The sequence below is a fragment of the Camelus ferus genome, chromosome 4 (genome assembly GCF_009834535.1).
Source record: "Camelus ferus isolate YT-003-E chromosome 4, BCGSAC_Cfer_1.0, whole genome shotgun sequence".
NCBI lineage: Eukaryota > Metazoa > Chordata > Mammalia > Artiodactyla > Camelidae > Camelus > Camelus ferus.
The window spans coordinates 57,352,416-57,370,018 of record NC_045699.1 but is presented as its reverse complement, the minus strand read 5'-3'; the positions used below and the strand labels follow the sequence as shown (position 1 = coordinate 57,370,018).

Here is a 17,603-nt window from a genome sequence, read left to right as displayed (position 1 = left end):
GGGGGGAAGTAAGGATAGCAGTTGTGACCACTGGAGAAGAGATCTTCATAAAAGGGCCTACAGTGTCACTGGCAAGGGTTTTGATCTTTGGAAGCCAACAGACCTGGATTTTTTAAAAAAATTCCCATTTAAATATTTTAACGTAATGAACACTGCATAGTTTCCTATGCATAGCTGCCATTAGGAACCACCACGAACTGGTTGATTTAAAACAACAGAAATTTATTCTCTGACAGTTCTGGAGGTTACAAGTTCAACAGCAAGTCGCCAGGAGGGCCGTCATCTTCCTGAAGGTTCTAGGAAAAATCCTTCCTTGTTCTCCCCAGCGTCAGCTGGCAGCCCTTGACATGCAGCTGCCTCGTCCCAATCTCTGCCTCAGTCTTCATGTAGCCGTCTTCTCTCTGGGTTTGAACCTCCCTCTCCCTGTCTTCTGAAGACATCAGTCATTGGATTTAGGGCCCACACTCATCTCATATAACCTCACCTGAACTAATTACATATGCAAATAAGGTCACATTCTGAGGTCCCAGGTGCACATGAATTTGGGGGGGACACTATCCAACCTGCTACAGACACATTCAGCTCTTACCATGTGCCAACTGCTGTCCTAGTGCTTTACAAGCTCTAATTCCTTCAATCCTTGCGACGATGCTCTGAGCCAAGAACCATTGTTATCCCCATTGACTGATGAGGACACGGAGGCACTGAAAGGTCAAGTCACTCCCCGCAGGCCACACAGCCCGTGAGTGGCACAGAAAGCAGACTGGCTCCTGGGTCTGTGCTCTTAGCCACCACCAAGTGCTGCCTCTCCCAGCGGCTCTCTTTCCCAGCGGAGACACTCTGGGTAAGTCACTCAAATGTCCTGTCTGTAATAGCACCTACTTGAGGCGGTTGTTGTGGGGACGAGTTCCATTCCGTGGCAGGTACACAGCCAGCACATAGTAGGTGCTTAGTGAACGGAATCTGATGACATAACCACCGTCATTATTATTCTACTATTATTTGCTCCCACCATGGGAAGCCGCCAGTCAAAGGAAGTCTGGGGACAGGTCACCTGAACTCTAGTCTTGGTTCAGGCAGACCTCCCTATAGTCTCCAGTAAGTCACTTCCTCTTCCCGGGCCCCAGTTTTCCCATATGAGATATGGGCCAATTAGGCGCGTCCTCCTGCTCACAGGTGGAATGATCCAGTGGGAAGGGCCGGGGGCTGCCCATCTTCCCCATGCGGTGACAGGTGAGGTGTTTTTGGGGAAGCCTTTGGAGGGGCTGAACTCAGCCCCCGGCTGCACCTGGACCAGGCTGCATTTGGCCGGCAGCTCCTCTGAAACAGCTACCCTGGCCCCTTGGGACTCCTGACCCAGGGCACCACAAGGGATCGATCAGCCCTGGCCTTGGGGCCCTGATTGGTCCCAGCTGAGCAGGGCAAAATGCAAGGTCACCTACAGCTGCAGGCCCCTTCCCCAGCCTCAGTTCACGGCTGCCTCGAGCAAGGAGGTAGTGGCTTTTCTTTCCCCAGACCGAGCCCGTGAGTGTCACCCAGGGAGCCCAGAGCCATGCGGAGTCTCGGGGCCCTGCTGCTGCTGCTGACCGCCTGCCTGGCGGTGAGGGCCAGCCCTGTGCCGACACAGCCCAACGACATCCAAGTGCAGGAGAACTTCGACCTTTCCCGGGTAAGGCTGGCCTCTCCGGTGCTGACGGTAGGGTGTCCGAGCGGCTGGGCCTCGCTATGGGGAGGGGAGCAAGGCCCACCTGCCCTGGGGTCTCCGTCTCCCCATCTGGAACTGCAGGGGTGGGGACCTTCCTGCTGCTCTGACTGTCAGGGATTCATTGAAGCTGCAACTCTATGCATCTGACAGCGTCAAAGGTCCTCACGTTTGAACCTGTCCTCTCAGGCTCCAAGGGGGATCCGTGCTTTGATTAGAACTCACCCCAGAGAAGGCTCTGTGCTGACTCCCGCCCCTGCAGCCCCCACACAGCGCCGACCTAGCCTTCTGTGACTCCTCTGCACCCCCACCCCGCAGCCTTCATCCGTTAATGACTTAGCTTCCTCGCAGCACCTCTGTTAGCCCGTCCTGGGCCCTCTGTCCTCACAGGCCTAGGGGTTGTGGGGGGCACGTGGGGTTGTGGGTAGACGAGCAGCGGAACAGAAGTCAGGCTGGTGGGATTAGGAGGCCTGGGCAGGCCTGGGCAGGATGCCTCTCCCTGGGTGACCTTGAACAGGGCCTCCCCCCACAACCGCCAGGGTTCAGCCAGGCCTGGGTAGCTGTGGTGTCCTATGGATTTTGTTTATGTTCAGAGTTAAGGAAGGGCTGTGGGGGGAGGGGCATGGGGAGCGGGGCCTGTGGAGGTCTGGGTGGTAAGGGGTCTGCAGGGACATGAGGGCTATTTTCAGCTCTGATGAACGGTCAGGAAAAGAGGCGGCAGGCTAGCCACGGGTCAGACTCCGCTTAGGGAAAGGAGATACCTTCTAACATGGGGGTGTGGGCTGCCTGCAAGCTGGTAAGCACGCTGTCCTCGGAGGAGTAAAAGACAGGACTCAGCTCTTGGGAAGCAGTGGTTGATGCTGACGACCTTAGGGCACTGGGATTTGGACCCTATCCAGGAGCGCAGCATGGATCCCCCATCTTAGCAGAGTCAAGTCCTCGGCTGGCAGGGGAGCCAGCCCACCTGCAAGTCTCCTTCCTAAGCTGGTCAAGTGCCTGAAGTTCCACCACTGGGGCTCCATGTTCCCTGGAAGCTGTGTGGCATCCAATTAGCTATGAGATTTTATCACTTAGGAGGACAAGTCACTGAGAGGAGGGAGGGGGACAGATGTCCTCCAAGTCTTCCCTGAGGTCCAGATCCTCAGAGCATGTGGCTGCCTCCTAGATCTACGGGAAGTGGTTCCTCGTGGCCGTGGGCTCCACCTGCCCGTGGCTGAAGAGGTTCAAGGACAAGATGACCGTGAGCACGCTGGTGCTGGGGGAGGGAGCGACCAAGAGGGAGATCAGCACGACCAACATTCATTGGCGGTGAGCAGGGGGTAGGGGGAGGGAGAGCAGGGCCCACCCCCACCCCCACCCTGGCTTCGGTCACCACCCTGTCCTGGAAAGTTACAGGTCTCTACTTCCAGCCAGGGCTCGCCTCTGTGCTCCAGACTCCTCTGCCACTGTCCACCAGAGCACCCCTTTCTAATGAACCGATCTGCACCTCAAGGGCTGCACCCCCAACACTGCCTGTTTTCCAACCTGCTCTTGCTCTTCAGGTGTCCCTTAGCTCAGTGAAGGCACTTCCACCCCCAACCTGGAAAGCTGGGTGGGAGGGGGATGTCCTGGTCTCCTCTTTCCACTGCTGCAGCCATTCGCACCATCATCAGGCCCTATCTGTGCTCTTTCTAAACCCCTCCCACCTGTTCACGTCTCCCCTCTTCACTGCCGCCATCCTGGACCAAGCCACCTTCCTTCTTTCCTGGTTGTTGACATTGACCTGTCTCATTTTTGCCCACCTCTAATCTCCAACCCTCCATCCAACCCATTATTCACTCAGCAACCAGAAAAAAACTTTCAAAAACACAAATCTGTTTAAACCTCTCCATAGTTTTCTATTGCCCTTGGAAATAAAATTCAACTCCTTCAACATGGCTTTCCAGTGCTGTCCCCAACTCCCAAACACTCACCATTCCCCACCCCACGCTCTCCCTTATACTCTGTGACCCACCCAAATGGACCTTCTTTCAGTTCCTGGAACCCTCCATCCTCTGCACCTTTATATCGGATATTTTTTCTACCAAGAAAATCTCTCCCTACTTCCCTGCACTAATTCCTATGGATCCTTCCAGTCTCAGGTTCTGTGTCACTTCCTCCAGGAAGTCCTCCCTGACCCCACCTCAGGTTCAGGTTACATGCCTTCCTTTATGCTCTCAGAGCACCTCATGCTTCCACTCTACGTGGCACTTATCACATTGGTGGCATCTGCCCCTGGCCTACCCACCCACCCCACTCGACTGTAAGCTCCATGAGGGGACCGGGTCTGTCCTCTGTATCCCCAACATGTGGCACAGTGCCTGACATATAGATGCTGCTCAGTAAATATGAATAAGAAATAATAATCATCAGAACAATAATAGCTAATAAGTGCATAGTGCTTACTGTAAGCTCTCTACATATAGTATCTCCTTTGATCCTAACAACCACCATGTGAGGTAGAAACTGCCACTACACCCATTTCTCAGATGAGGAAAATGGGGGCAAGAGAGATACAAAGCGATAAATGATTTAATGGGTTAACTTATTCTGACTTCCCGATGCAGCAGTACAACTTGAGATTTGGTTAAGGAAGCTGATGCTAGTGTTGGCTTTGCCAGGAGGATGGTATGGAGTAGTCCCTTTCTCCTGCCACTCTGTTCCCTCATATGTGAAATGCGTGTCTCCCAGGGCTGGTGTGAGAATTAAACCAGATCTTTGGAAATGTTACTTTCAAAATTACAAAAAAAAAAAAAAAAAAGATATTTGGAAGGGCCCTGCAGGAGAGTGTGGTGTCAGGACCACGGTCTCTGCCAGAAGTTACCTTTCTTCCGTGCATTTCCAGGAAAGGTGTCTGTGAGAAGTTCTCTGGGACTTATGAGAAAACCAGCACTGATGGAAAGTTCCTCTATCACAAATCCAGTAAGTCGAGTCAAAGGAGACAGCCACAGTTTTCTTTTTTGCTTAAAAAATACCTGGTATCTCAAGCTCTCTTCCCTTCTGCCTCAGCTCTCTCTGCCCCTATAACCTTTCCTTCCCTTTTTCTGAGATGCCATCCAGCCTTCCTCCAAATTCCCTCTCTTCCTCTGCCTTCTCTCTTTCTCCCCTTCCCCCACTCCCACTCATGTGCTCATCCAAGATTCGAGCCATGGTGCTAAATGGATAACATCAAGATTTTATCAGTCTTTGTGTTTGGCATCTGCAATCAGCTGGTACAAGTTTGCTCAGCGTCTACCATGGACAGTGCATATGGTGCTAAGTGACAGGGACTTGGACATGAATTTATTCATTAATCTGGCAAATGTTTATTGAATTTGCTCTGTGCTTCAAATAATTGTTTCAGGGGTTGAATATTTGGGTAGATGGATGGTTGGATAAAGAAATGAGGGAGAGAATTAAAAAATGGTAAATGAATACATGTATGATGGCAGATGAGTGAGTGAATTAATCATTTAATAGATAAATTGATGGATTAATGGGTGGAGGAAAAAGAAGGAAGGAAAGAAGGAAGGAAGAGAGGAAAAATGGATGAATTTATGGATTGATACATGGAGAGGATGGATGGATGGATGGAATAATGGTGGATGAATTAATGATGAACTTATGGAGGAGATGGATGGCTAGAGAGATAGAGTAAAGCTGGATGAATAGAAAAACAAATATATGGAAGGAATGGGTGGACAGAAGGGTGAATGAATAGATGATGTGCGGGTGAACGGGTGAAGGATCTCAGGCTAGAAGATCTCCTTGTCTTCCCGCATCTTCCATGAAGAATGGAACATGACCATGGAGTCCTACGTGGTCCACACCAACTATGATGAGTACGCCATTTTTCTGACCAAGAAATTCAGCCGCCACCATGGACCCACCATTACTGCCAAGCTCTATGGTAAAGGCCTGGAAATGGATAAGCTCACTGGTGTTGGGTGTAGGGGGTGGGAGGAGACCTGAAATTTAGGGCAATGGAGTGGTAAAGAGCAGGGATTTTTTGCTTTTACCTTCTTAAAAAAATCCAGTTATGGAAAAGGTAGAAACATTTGCTCTCCCTGAAGAAGTAGATCTCAGTCTCCCAGTTGAGATGGAATCTTCCTATTTGGATCTGGAAAATTCCAGAGCTTCCAGGCCCTCAAAAGAACCAGTGGGAAGAGCACTGGGTGGGGAGTTGGGAGACCTGGATGGGGAGCCTGGGAGAGACACCTCTTCCTCTGCTGGAGCCGATCTTTCCAAAAGTGTACTGAAGAGATTGAATTGGGCTGACAGTTTTCAAACTTTCCCAAAATGAAAATCCCTGGGCAGAATAACCTCAGGCCCTGCTGGCCCAGGCACCTGTGAGTCTAGGCGTCTTCCCTGCTTCCCACTTGCAGGGCGGGAGCCAGAGCTTCGGGAGAGTCTGCTGGAGGAGTTCAGAGAGGTTGCCCTGGGTGTGGACATCCCTGAGGACTCCATCTTCACATTGCCCAATAGGGGTAAGTGGCACCCCCACCCCTCACATTTCTGCCCCCCTCATCCTTCATGGCCCCCAGAGAACATCCTCCCAGGCCCTAGGTCTTTACTGTAACCCTCTGCGATAAGCTGGGCGATAGTCCCCTTCCTCTCTTTGTAGAAAAGGCATCTCGGGCCCCTGGATTTGCTCCATGTCACACAGTGTGTACCTGGCAGGGCTGAGACTAGAACCAATTCAGTGTTCACTTTGCTGCCACCTAAGTGTGGTTATATCCAGAACCCATGGCTACCTCTTAGGAGGCAATAGAGGGTTGGAGTTAGGAGCCTGGGCCCCGGAGTTAGAGCACTGAGTTTCAGATTGAGCAGTGTGGCTTCTGGCTGGTCATCCTTCAGGAGCCTCATTTTCTCATCTGCAAAAACAGCATAATAATGCCTCTCTTTGAAGCTGCTGTGAGGAGTCAGTGAGATACAGCTGTTAAACACAATAGCGCTGCCCATGCATCTAGTAAGTGCTCAATAGATGTTAGCTGTAAAATCAGGTTGGGAGGTGGAGACAATGCAGATGGTGTTGACGGTGCGGCCACGAGTCTGTTGCGTTTCCAGTGAGTGACCTTCAGCAAGCCACGTGGGTGGAGCCGCCCATGAAGTGGGCTGATGTACAAGACAGGTCCCAGCACGGCGCCTGCCTGGCACATGGTCATTCACTGTACGGAAGAAACAAAGCCTGGCTGGGTCTAGGATGTCTGTGTCTATTCCCTCTCTCTCCTGTCCTCTGACCTAGGTGAGTGTGTCCCTGGGGAACAGGAACCAGAGCCCACTCCACTCTCGGTGAGTACCTCTGTCCCCCATCCCGTCCCCACCCTGCCCACTTGCTTAGGCTCTGCTGTGGTGGTGGGTGGGGTTGTTGAGAGGAGGCAGTGATGGGCGTGGGTTTTGGAGTCAGACCCACCTGGGCTCAATCTTGGTGCCGCCATTGGGCTAGTTGCTGCCCCATCTGGACCTCACTTTCCTCATCTGTGAAATGGGGCAATTACCCTTACCATCCAGGTGCTAGAATCCAATGACATGTAGAAAGGTCTTAGCATAGTGCCTAAGAGCAGTGCCATACTCAATAATGAGATAATGATACTGAATAAATGAAAATAAAGTCAATTGATGTCCCTAAAAAACACAAACCTGAGAGCAAGCAGCTTCTCAGACCAATGCCTCGCCTCTGCTGCCTTTTGATTTTGGAGGCTTCCTTCCTCATCTCTCTTATTTTCCTGCCTTTTGCCACATTGATTAAATCTTCATTCTATCTTTAATTACTTGGAAATGATACATATCCTAATTTAGTCTACTGTTGTGTGTGTATATATGTGTATGCATATATGTAAATATATATGCAGATAATATTTATTTTAGAAACATATTCTTGAATATTTGAAAAGATACAAGAAAGCAAAAAAAAAAAGAGACAGTAATGTCCTTATTCCTATATAGAATTAATATTTTTAACATATTATCTGTTTGCTTCCATGTTTTTAAGAAAAATTATTGTGATTTTATAAAACTAATATGTGCTCATTATAAAGGATTAAAGTAATGCAATATAAAAAAAAATGAAAGTTTTAAAAAATTCCACCACCCCAAAACTACCAGCATTCACATTATTCCAGGAATCTTGACCTGCATACACCTGGTGAGGGACAGATGGAAGGAAGGTTGGATATTTAGAGGCTCAGATTTAGATAAGCTGTTATTAAGTGGGATTATACTCCAGTTGCTATTTATAAATTTTAAAAGGTATTCATTGCAATTTTACTTGAATTAAAACAAAACACCTGAAGTTTGAAAAGTTTAAAAAAACCTTCAGATAAATATTTCTTCTCCACAAGAGGTTTATTCTTAAAGAAAACTAAGACACTCAAGGTTATGAACTAATATTTAAGAGGCTGGCATCACTATGTGCACTCTTAGAAGCTATCTGTTGTCTCCAAGATTTGAAAGACGGCCAGTAATACCCTCCAGCTTTGTTCCATCTCCTCTTCCCTTTTTCTTTTACATTGTCCAGACTGATACTCTTCCCATTCTGCTCTGTCGCCGCAATTCCCAGAAAATTAGTAATAGTTCTATATTTTAATGGATTCTCCATTCACTCTCAGTGACTATAACACAGCTTCGCCAATCCTGTTGTTTACGTTTGTTAATCTCTTAGTGCCATTTCTTTACCAAGTGCTGTTTTTGAGGAGGGTCCATGGGTGTTCTAATTCCAGAATTCTTCCCTGTTTGAGAATGTCTACCCGTTCCCTTCATCCTTGAATGATATTTCGCTTGGGTGTCATATTCTTAGGTCATGCTTTCTTTCCCTCTGAAGAAGCCCCCTGGTTCTCCCGCACTGCTGATCACTGTGGGGAAGCCAGAGGCCAGCCTGATATTTCTTCTCCTTGTAAGCAATTTGTTTCTTCTGCCCAGATGCCTGGACAAGTTTTATCCGTGATAAGAAGTCAACTTCTTAACAAGGACATGTCTTGGGGTTAAGCGTCTGTATCAGAATTTCCTGGAATACGCTGTGTTCTTTCCATCCACAGAGGACGTGTCTTCTGTATTTCAGGAAACTCTCTCGCAGGATATGGAATTTGTCTTCCATTCTCTCTGTTGGGTCTTGCTATGTGGGGAACACCTGTTCTCTCGTCCTGAGGCATCTTTGTCCTCCACGTGTACTGGTTCCTCCCGCATCACTTCATCTGCATCCCCTGGGATTATCATGAGTCTCTCTTCCACCACAACCCTTCCTTCAAGAGCTTGAGGCCAACGAGGAATTTCCTTCTGCTTCTTGAGTTATGTTTTCTTCTAAGCTGGGGCCACAGGTTGGTTTCCCTAGATCAACGCTCGTGGAAAGAAGGGACGAAGGGAGGCCTGCGCAGAGGGAGGAGCTGAACTGCAGGGCGGTCACGACAATGCCTCAGACAACCCTGTAGGGAGCTCTGGAACCAGGATGACACTGAAGAGTTGTTCCACCACGGGGCCAAGGGGCAGAGCTTTAATACCCAACGTTGATTGGTCTGGGAAGGGAGCCTGCCTTGAAGAGAGGGCTCCCTCAGCTGAGGTTGTCTCCAACAGGGGCTGACAGCTGGGGGCTGTCTGACAGCAGGACTTCAGTCACTGGGCCTTCAGGCCTTGGGACTAGGCAGTTCGTGACAGGGTCTACCACGCTGGACTCGTTCTCCAGTTCTGACTACTTACTCATTCACTTCTGAATATATGGATAGTTTCCGTACCATTTCTTTTTGTCTGACTCCCGCTTGGTCAGCTTTAGCCAGGCTTTCTGATTATTCTGATGTGGTGGGATAGGGGTTTCATTTATCCCTTGGCCCTCTTCCCACAAATTTGAGCTTAATCGCTTCCACCCAAATTTAGCGTAAGTTCTGGGTACTTTGTGTTCCATCCACTTTTCTGAAGTTCAGGGTTGGTTGGAATATCCCCTTTGCTTTCTCTTTGGCAGGACCGGTAAATATCCTATGTGGGTTCATTCCACCTGGTCGGGGCTGGCAGTGAGGTACCTCTGCCCTGTGGTGACACCGCCTGGAGCGTTAGACTGTAGCCCCAGAACCTTCACGTAAAGAGAGTCAGCCTCTGGTCTATTTTCTTGTCTTTTTCACTCCCCCAGAAGTCACTTTCACTATTCTTCCATCAGAAGAGGGAAAAGACAGGGTTCCACTCAATCTTCTTCTCTTAGGATTTGGGAACATTAGAGAGAGTTATTAAAAATATGATGACTTGCCGGGGCTGAGAGTTGGAGGGCAGGGTTAGGAGCTGAACCCTGGTGACCTTCCTGTTCAGCTCCCGATTATTAGATCTAGAGTTTTAGTTTTTGCTTTAAAGTATGCCCCTCTCCTTGTTTGAGTGACGGTGATGCATGCCTGGGGGCTGGCATTTCCAAATCATTTTTTGCTAATGGTTAGTATTAGGGCAATTTTGAAGGAAATTTCAATCTGTCATCTTTATCCAGATCTTAGCCGAGTCCCTGCTTCTTCATCCACATCCACATCCTTCAGAAACAATAACTGATGCCTTCCCTTGCAAAAGAGAGAAATGTGGCACACGTCCATTTCTACATTCCAGGCCTCCTACATCCCTGTTCTTGTGGGTCTAATCTGAGATTGATGTTCATATTGTCCACCTTTTATTTTGAGAATTGCTTTTACATTAAGAATTTACATTCAGTTGCATGATCATTTTAACAATCATTTAACTGCAACTGTTTTTTGGCTTTCTAGTCAACCATCATTTCTTTGCTCTTACATGATCCATTTTCTTGTGTTTAGATTCCACTCTCAATTGTTGGGAATAGTTCTACAAGTACTTTTTTTCTGGAAAGATACATGGTGGAAAGCGACTGGATGCTTGCATGTCTGAGAATGTCTTTCTGCATTTGTATCACATGATCAGCAGCTTGGCTGAGTGAGGAATCCGTGGGTTACCTATTCCCAACCTTCAGATATTGCTCTGCAGCTCCTGTCATTAAATAGTGTCATTTACTCTGAGGGCCACTATTAGGCTCTTAAACTTTGTCTCGAGGAAGGGTCTAGGTGGGGCTCTTCATTAATATTCCCTCATTCCCTTTGAGCCCTTATAATTGGACAACTCAAGTCTTTCTTCAACTCGGAAAAGTTTTCCACTATTATTTCTATATTGACTGCCTCTCCTTCTAGAATTCCTATTCTGTGAACTTATTTCTTATAATCTCTAAACTGCAGCTTATTATCTCTACTGTGTGGTTAAATTCTACAAAATCTTTTCCATCTCCAGTAACTTTCTACTATTATTCAGTTACATAACCGTGGGCTCCTGTTACAGTGATGCTATGTCATCTTGAATTTCATTGATGGTTTTTTCCTCCTGTTTCTTACCAACATGTGTTGAGTGGAGGTATTTCTCCAGCTTAATCTGATTCTTCTGAGCAGCTGCACTATTTAAGTCATTCCATGATTTTTCTCCTTTCTGTTGTCCTCACCAAGGAAGACCTATGTGCAACCAGCTTGAGATGGGTTCTGGCACAGACAGTGACAATCCCTGATCACAGCTTTTAGTTGTATCTTGAAAGGAGAAGGGGAAAATTGCAGGTTACTACAGTTTTACCTTTGCAGATTCCAGGTCTCACCTGTGGGCAGGAAGACTGCCTGATGGCCAGCAGTTTCCCTGCTCAGCCTTCTCTAATTGTCCTGGGACTCTGCCTCAGTGGGCTCTACTCCCAGAGATCCTTTTGACAGCTTTGGCAGCCTGCCCTGCTCTGCAGTCCCCTCCACTACAGCTGGGAGTGTTAGGGTCAGTCTCAAGTATATGCAAACCAGTCACACCCATACTCCATACATTTGGAAATGCCTTCCAGTGTCTAGGATGGAATGCTGCCCTTCCATGGTTCCCAGCTCTGGAATAGATTTCTTTTCCATTATTATATTCCTTTGGGCATTTCAATGGGAAGTTGGATATGAAGGTATTGTTATATGTCAAGGTTCTGATTTTTCATTTCAGACTAGAAATCTATCCTGTGATGCCTATTCTGGAATCCAGGTTGATGCTTTTGGGAAAACAGGCCATTAACCAGTCTAGTAGCTGTGTTTCTGTCTTCACCTTGATCTCCAAAGCAAATGGTTTGTTTATCTCTTCCAGAGGTATAGGTGAGCAACAGTGGTTAGGTCCCTGTAACAGCTTCTTCTTTTTCTTCCCGCAGAGAGCCCGGCGGGCTGTGCTGCCCCAAGAAGAGGAAGGATCGGGGGCTGGACTATCAGTAACTGATTTCAGCAAGAAGGAAGGTAACGATCCTTTTACCTCCTTTGGCCACACTCCCAGAGAGGAAGGGCCATGGTTGGCTCACCCTGGCTGCCCTCATCACCCTGAAGTCTCTTTCTTATTTTTCAGCTAGAATCAAGGACTGAGCCTTAAAAAGGCAAATCCAGTACTCTGCCCTGTGCCAGGGGTTGTAGGGGAAGTGAGGAGTGTAAGGCATCGTTCGTGAGCTTAGGAACGCCCAGCTCCATGATGAGAAGCAAGTTCTTGGCCTGTTTATATCACTGTGTAGCCACCCAGACTTGGTTTTCTCATCTGTATAATGGGATAACAGCCTGCTGAGCAGACCTTAAGGAGTCTCGTGGGGGCACCTGGGGAAGGACATGAGGATGCTTTGTATGGCTGATGAAGCGATCACTCTCCAACTCTCTCGGCAAACACGGAACCCTGACCCTGCTCTGCCCCAGACCCTGTGCTCGGCACTGGGGTCACAGAGACAAACTGTCCATGTCTTTTTGGAACTTCTCTTCTAGTAGAGGAGGCAGTCACAGTCAAGGAAGAAAGTGATGGACCCCAAAGGAAGGGTCAGCTAAAGGGAATGGAGGAGCTCAGAGGATGGAAGGGTGAAGGGATCAAGGAGGACTTCCTGGATAAAGGGAATTCATGCTATGTTCAGGTATCTCGGTAGGGTTTTATGGAGGAAGGCATTCTAGGGGCAGGAATGATGAGCCAAAGGCACAGGGACAGGACCTCAGGCAGAGGTCAGGCTGGCTGGCACAGGTGTGGGTGAATGTATCATCAACTACTATCCTTACAGAACCTTTGGGCAGCCAAGACCAACACAGGGGATGTTGGGTCTGTGGGTGGCTGGTAACTCCCACCCATTCTATTCATGTTATGGAATAGAACAAGCATTGATTTCTGGAGTCCAACAAACACAGTTTTCAATCTCAGCTCTATGTGACCTTGGGCAAGTCACTTTTACTTCTCTGAGAATCAATTTCCTTATCTTTAAAATGAGTTGATAACACTTCCTCTTAATGCAGAGATGAAAATGAAATGAAATCATACATGTTAAAGTATCCAGCTGGGTGACAGGTCCACAGTCAGCACTCAGTACGCTGCTGTTCTGCCCCTCCGCAGATTCCTGCCAGCTGGGCTTCTCACAAGGTCCTTGCCTGGGGATGATCAAGAGGTATTTCTATAACGGCTCATCCATGGCCTGTGAGACCTTCCACTATGGCGGCTGCATGGGTAACGGCAACAACTTCATCTCGGAGAAGGAGTGCCTGCAGACCTGCCGAACTGTGGGTGAGTGCATGCCCTGCCTTCGTGCACACTGCACCCCATGACCCTGTCCTCCCAGCCAACCACCTCCCCGTTGAACAGGCAGCAGAGAGAGGATGCTCCAGTGGTGGAATTCCAGGGCAAGTTTCTTGAAGTCATACAAATTGGACGCTTGTATATGGGTGACCCTAGGCAGGGATTTCTTCTTGTGGGTCCATTTCTCAGTCTACAGAAAGGGGACTAGGTGTTCTAGATGCGCAGAGTCCCTGGCTCAGGCCCTTTGCTGGGTGTCTCAGGTCAGTGGTCATAAGGATTTCGAATGCTCTGTGCCTCCCTCCTACTCCGCAGAGGCCTGCAATCTCCCCATAGTCCCCGGCCCCTGCCGAAGCACCATCCGGCTCTGGGCATTTGATGCTGTCCAGGGGAAGTGCGTCCCCTTCTTCTATGGGGGCTGCAAGGGCAACGGCAACCAGTTCTACTCGGAGAAGGAGTGCAAGGAGTACTGTGGAGTCCCTGGTGAAGGTAGGAGGCCCTGCGGGATGCCAGGCTGGGCCCAGGGGCTCTTGGGGTCCAGGTAGGAGAGCCCTAGTAGGGGGTGGGGGTCTGGAAAGCTGAGTTCTGAACTCTGTACCAGGTAACCAACCCATCTACTCTCTGGGTCTCAGTTTCCCACCTGTAAAATGGGGCCAAGCCCCAGGCCTTACCCTGGCTGGGATGGGGCACCTGGGGAGGCGCTGGCCAGGTGCAGGCAGAGGGAATGCAGGACAGGCTGAGTCGAGTAGACCTGGGCTCCATTCCCGGCACTGCCACATTCGGGCTGGCCACTCTGTGTGAGTGCCAATTTGAGGCTCAGTTTTCTCTTTTGTAAAATGAGAGAGTACCGACTTCCCAGACTAAGTGGTCATAGCACAGTGCACACTCATCTAGCAGCAGCGGTCACTAATAATGGTGGTGATGCTATAATGATTCCGGTAATAGCATTCCAGGAAACAGCAGCCATCTAAGATTTCTGTGCCTTATCTCCCCACTGGGAAACTGGCACCTAAAGTAAATCAGGAGGCAAAAAAAAAAAAAAAAAAAAAAAAATCAGATCATTTTATGGAATGCACTTTGGAGATATCAAGTCATTTAGCAAGCAGAAGTTTCTGGCCCCAGTTGAGGCCCAAACTCAGCTCAAGCTGCCTTCCCTCCTCCCTGTCCCCTGACCGTCCTCACCCATAGAACCTTGGGCACCACCACACCTACTCCCTGGGCCTCTCTGTGTCCACAGGGGATGAGGAGCTGCTGCGCATCTCCAACTGACCGGCCAGAGGTCCACAGGCCAGCAGGGAGGGCGTGGGCCAGTGTCTGCCCCAGTGCCCCACGGCAGGTTCCAATAAAAACCAAATTGTAGACTCCTGAATTCCATGTCCTGACTGTTCATTGTCATCATAATGTACAATGAGATGGGGGAGGGGTGGGGGGACAAGCTGGGGTGGGAGCGCGAATAGCCCCAGCTTTCCCCAGAAGTGAAAAATGTATGTGTTGGAAATGTAATAGAACTGTCTGCCGTACATGAAATTGGCTATGCAAATTACAGAACATAAATCACAGTTCTGTATAAAATGGGATTGTTTTGTTTTGTTTTAATAAAGCTAGAAAAGAAAAGAGAAAAAATATCTGGGCACGGGGGTCATGAGCAACCCAGGGAGCAGAAGAAATCGCTGTGCCCTCACGTGTGCCCACAAGTGCCCGAGGTAATTCCCCTGTCCTTGACTGCACGGAACCCCCCTTCAGTGTTTTACTTGGTTCACAGCCACATCCCCAGCGGTAGCTGCCAGGGGCTGAAAAATCTCGGGCTGTTTCTCCATGCAGCCCAAGATCCCATCTCCTGGGCTCCTCCCTCTGGCCCTTTGCCCCAGAAGGAGAATGTTTACTGACCTTTGCATTGTGTTCGGGACAACCAGCTGGCCTTGGCCCCAAGCTGGAAGCGCTTGATCTGGCCTGGCTTCTCTCTTGAGGAAGAGAGCAGGTAGGCTGTCCAGGGCAGCTGAGGGACCAACTTGGCCCTGATGGATACTCTGCTGCTGAGTGAAAACCCCAGCTGTGTGTTCTGAAGTGGGACGCTGACCTGGCGGCAGGAACCCAGGCAGGGTCAGCTCCTCTTCTCCACTGGGGTTGGGTGACCAGTGTGCTGAGGGATGGCGGCACACTCATTCAAGGGTCCCTTTCCTGCCATTAGCCCGTTTGCTTAAGAGACCCTCAGGAGGGAAGGAAGGCAAGGGCTGCCCATTTCCTGTTGAAGGGATGAACAAAGATTTGGGAGAGGCAAAGATTTGGGCATAGCGAGCTTTGCAGCCTCCTCGGTCAGACCACATAAATCTTCCCCCCTTTTTCTCCCCCAAAGTCCTGAGCATGGGGCTACCATGTTCCAAAAGAGAGGACTGTCCTGAGAGACAGGGTTTGTGGGCATGGCTGGGACTCTCTCTCAGAAGTGGGTGGGGTCAGGGGCAGGGACACAGGCTGGAATAAATGTTACCACATCCTGCATCCATGCTGTGCCTCACACACCGGGGCCGGCTGCCTATGGCTGTTGGAAGGTGTCACTCTGAAGAGGGATATTTTGAAGTGACCTGAAGGACAGATGCCTAAACCAGAAAGTACAAGCCGCAGGCGGGCCGGCCAGCCTCAGCTCAGCTGGTGGATGGGATGCTTGACTCAGGTACCTTTTACAGTTCTGAATTCACCATTTAAAAAGGGAGCTTCCATATACAAACTGAGGTTTCTTAATTCTCTTGAAAAGTAAGTTCCAGGAGCCCTGAGCCTGCGTCCTGCACGCCAAGGGGCCTGAGCTGAGTTGAGACATGCCCTGAAGACGGGGCCTCCCATGCAGTTATCCGCCCCGCCTGCCTCCCTGCCTGGTCCTGGAAGCATTTGCCTCAGATACTTACTAAAACTTCACTACAGAAAAATTGCCATGGATCCTGTCCCTTTCCCTTCCACGGGGTTGAAGCGTATCTGTGACGCCCTGGCAAGAAGGCTGCTCATCTCAGAAGGGACCAGAATCATTCTCAGCCAAGTGGCTGCCCTGATGACTCACTTGATTCTTAAACAGCTTCACCTCAAATTGTCTCTTAAAGATACTGGTCACATTTCTGTTACAAAATAGATGTGGCTGCTTCCTAAAGAAACATATCCCTTTTTTTTTTTTTTAATTTTAAATTGAAAGGCTGGCCCTTCAGCTGTATGAAGACTCTGGCAACTCCCTGGCCTCACTGGATCCTGACACTCTGAGGGGCGAGGGAGGAATCTTCCAGCCCCAGTAGGACTCCTAGCTTTTGTTTTAGATCCAGTAGAAACTTCTCAATTAAATTTCAACCGCTGGCTCAGGAATGTGCACAGTACACTGAACAGCAGGAAACTCCCACAGACGGGGTTCTGAGGGCAGGGCTGATGCCCCTGGGAGGCTGGTCCAGCCTCACAGCCGGTTGGAGCTGTTATCTATGCAGTTCGATGGAATTTGTTCGGCTGATCAAGTAGCACATCCTCGTTGAGGAGAGCGCCCCTCTGTACCTGGTTGAGGACAGGGATGGAGCTGGATGCGGTTTTGCCTTGAAGGGCCGTTCTGGCAGCAGCAGTCCTGCTTTAGGAAAAGCTGTCACCCTCCCTGCTGCTCAGGCCACAGTTGTCTTCTGGTGGCAACTTCTCTCCCGGACTTGCCTTCAGTTCGATGATCCAACCCAATGCCGACGCGCAGGTGTCTGCAGCGAGAAGCTCGGGACGCTGCTCAGAGCTTCTGAAGGGGCAGAGGAAGGAGGGCAGCAGAGGGATGGCCCGGCTGACCTGCCTGGCGGGTCTACCTGTGGCTCCGTTAGCACTCGCGGAGGGCTCTGGGCTCTGCCTGCACCTCTCCTGGGGTGGAGAGTGCCTTCTCTCCCAAAGCAGGCTTTCCATTCCGGACTGTGTTGGGGACAGTGTGTCCAGACACTGCGTTGAAATGTGTTTCCACAGCTCCCACTGCTTCTTAACTTCCTGAGTCACAGACACCACCAGGAATTTGGCAGAAGCCACAGGCAGTCTTCCCCAGAAAACAGACAGTACACACAACACACAACGTCACAGGAATGACCGCTGGGCAAGGTGAACTCACCTGAGTCCCTTCGGCACCGGGCCTGTAGGATTCAGATTCAATCCATTCCTTCTCCTGTGGGGCGGTGTTCCACAAGCAAGGCCCACGGGGGCCACGTCTTCCTGTGGCCACGTCCCTCTCTTACTTATCAGACATCGCTGGCATGGGTTTGGTGCTCGAGGTAAGCCAAGAGCTGAGAGGAGTGAACAACCCTGACCTCACACAGGTCCCCTGGGGAAGGGCTCCAGCTGTCACTCCCAAGTGTCCTGCTTCTAA

The 17,603-nt window shown here is 49.7% G+C and overlaps 1 protein-coding gene across 2 annotated transcripts; it reads left to right on the top strand.

Annotated features, from left to right (window-relative positions):
- Positions 1-710: 710 nt before the first annotated feature.
- On the top strand, positions 711-14,621 carry AMBP (alpha-1-microglobulin/bikunin precursor). Of its 2 annotated transcripts, XM_032478262.1 has the most exons (11): positions 711-844; positions 1,516-1,669; positions 2,868-3,010; positions 4,566-4,642; positions 5,493-5,609; positions 6,085-6,186; positions 6,945-6,991; positions 11,877-11,958; positions 13,076-13,243; positions 13,568-13,741; positions 14,490-14,621. In XM_032478262.1, exons 2-11 carry the CDS (start codon positions 1,553-1,555, stop codon positions 14,519-14,521), a joined length of 1,059 nt encoding a protein of 352 aa, XP_032334153.1. In that variant the 5' UTR covers positions 711-844; positions 1,516-1,552; the 3' UTR covers positions 14,522-14,621. The 2 variants fall into 2 exon arrangements, with proteins under 2 accessions (XP_032334153.1, XP_006186089.1); XM_006186027.2 differs by lacking the exon at positions 711-844 and having other exon boundaries at positions 1,247-1,669.
- Positions 14,622-17,603: the final 2,982 nt, after the last annotated feature.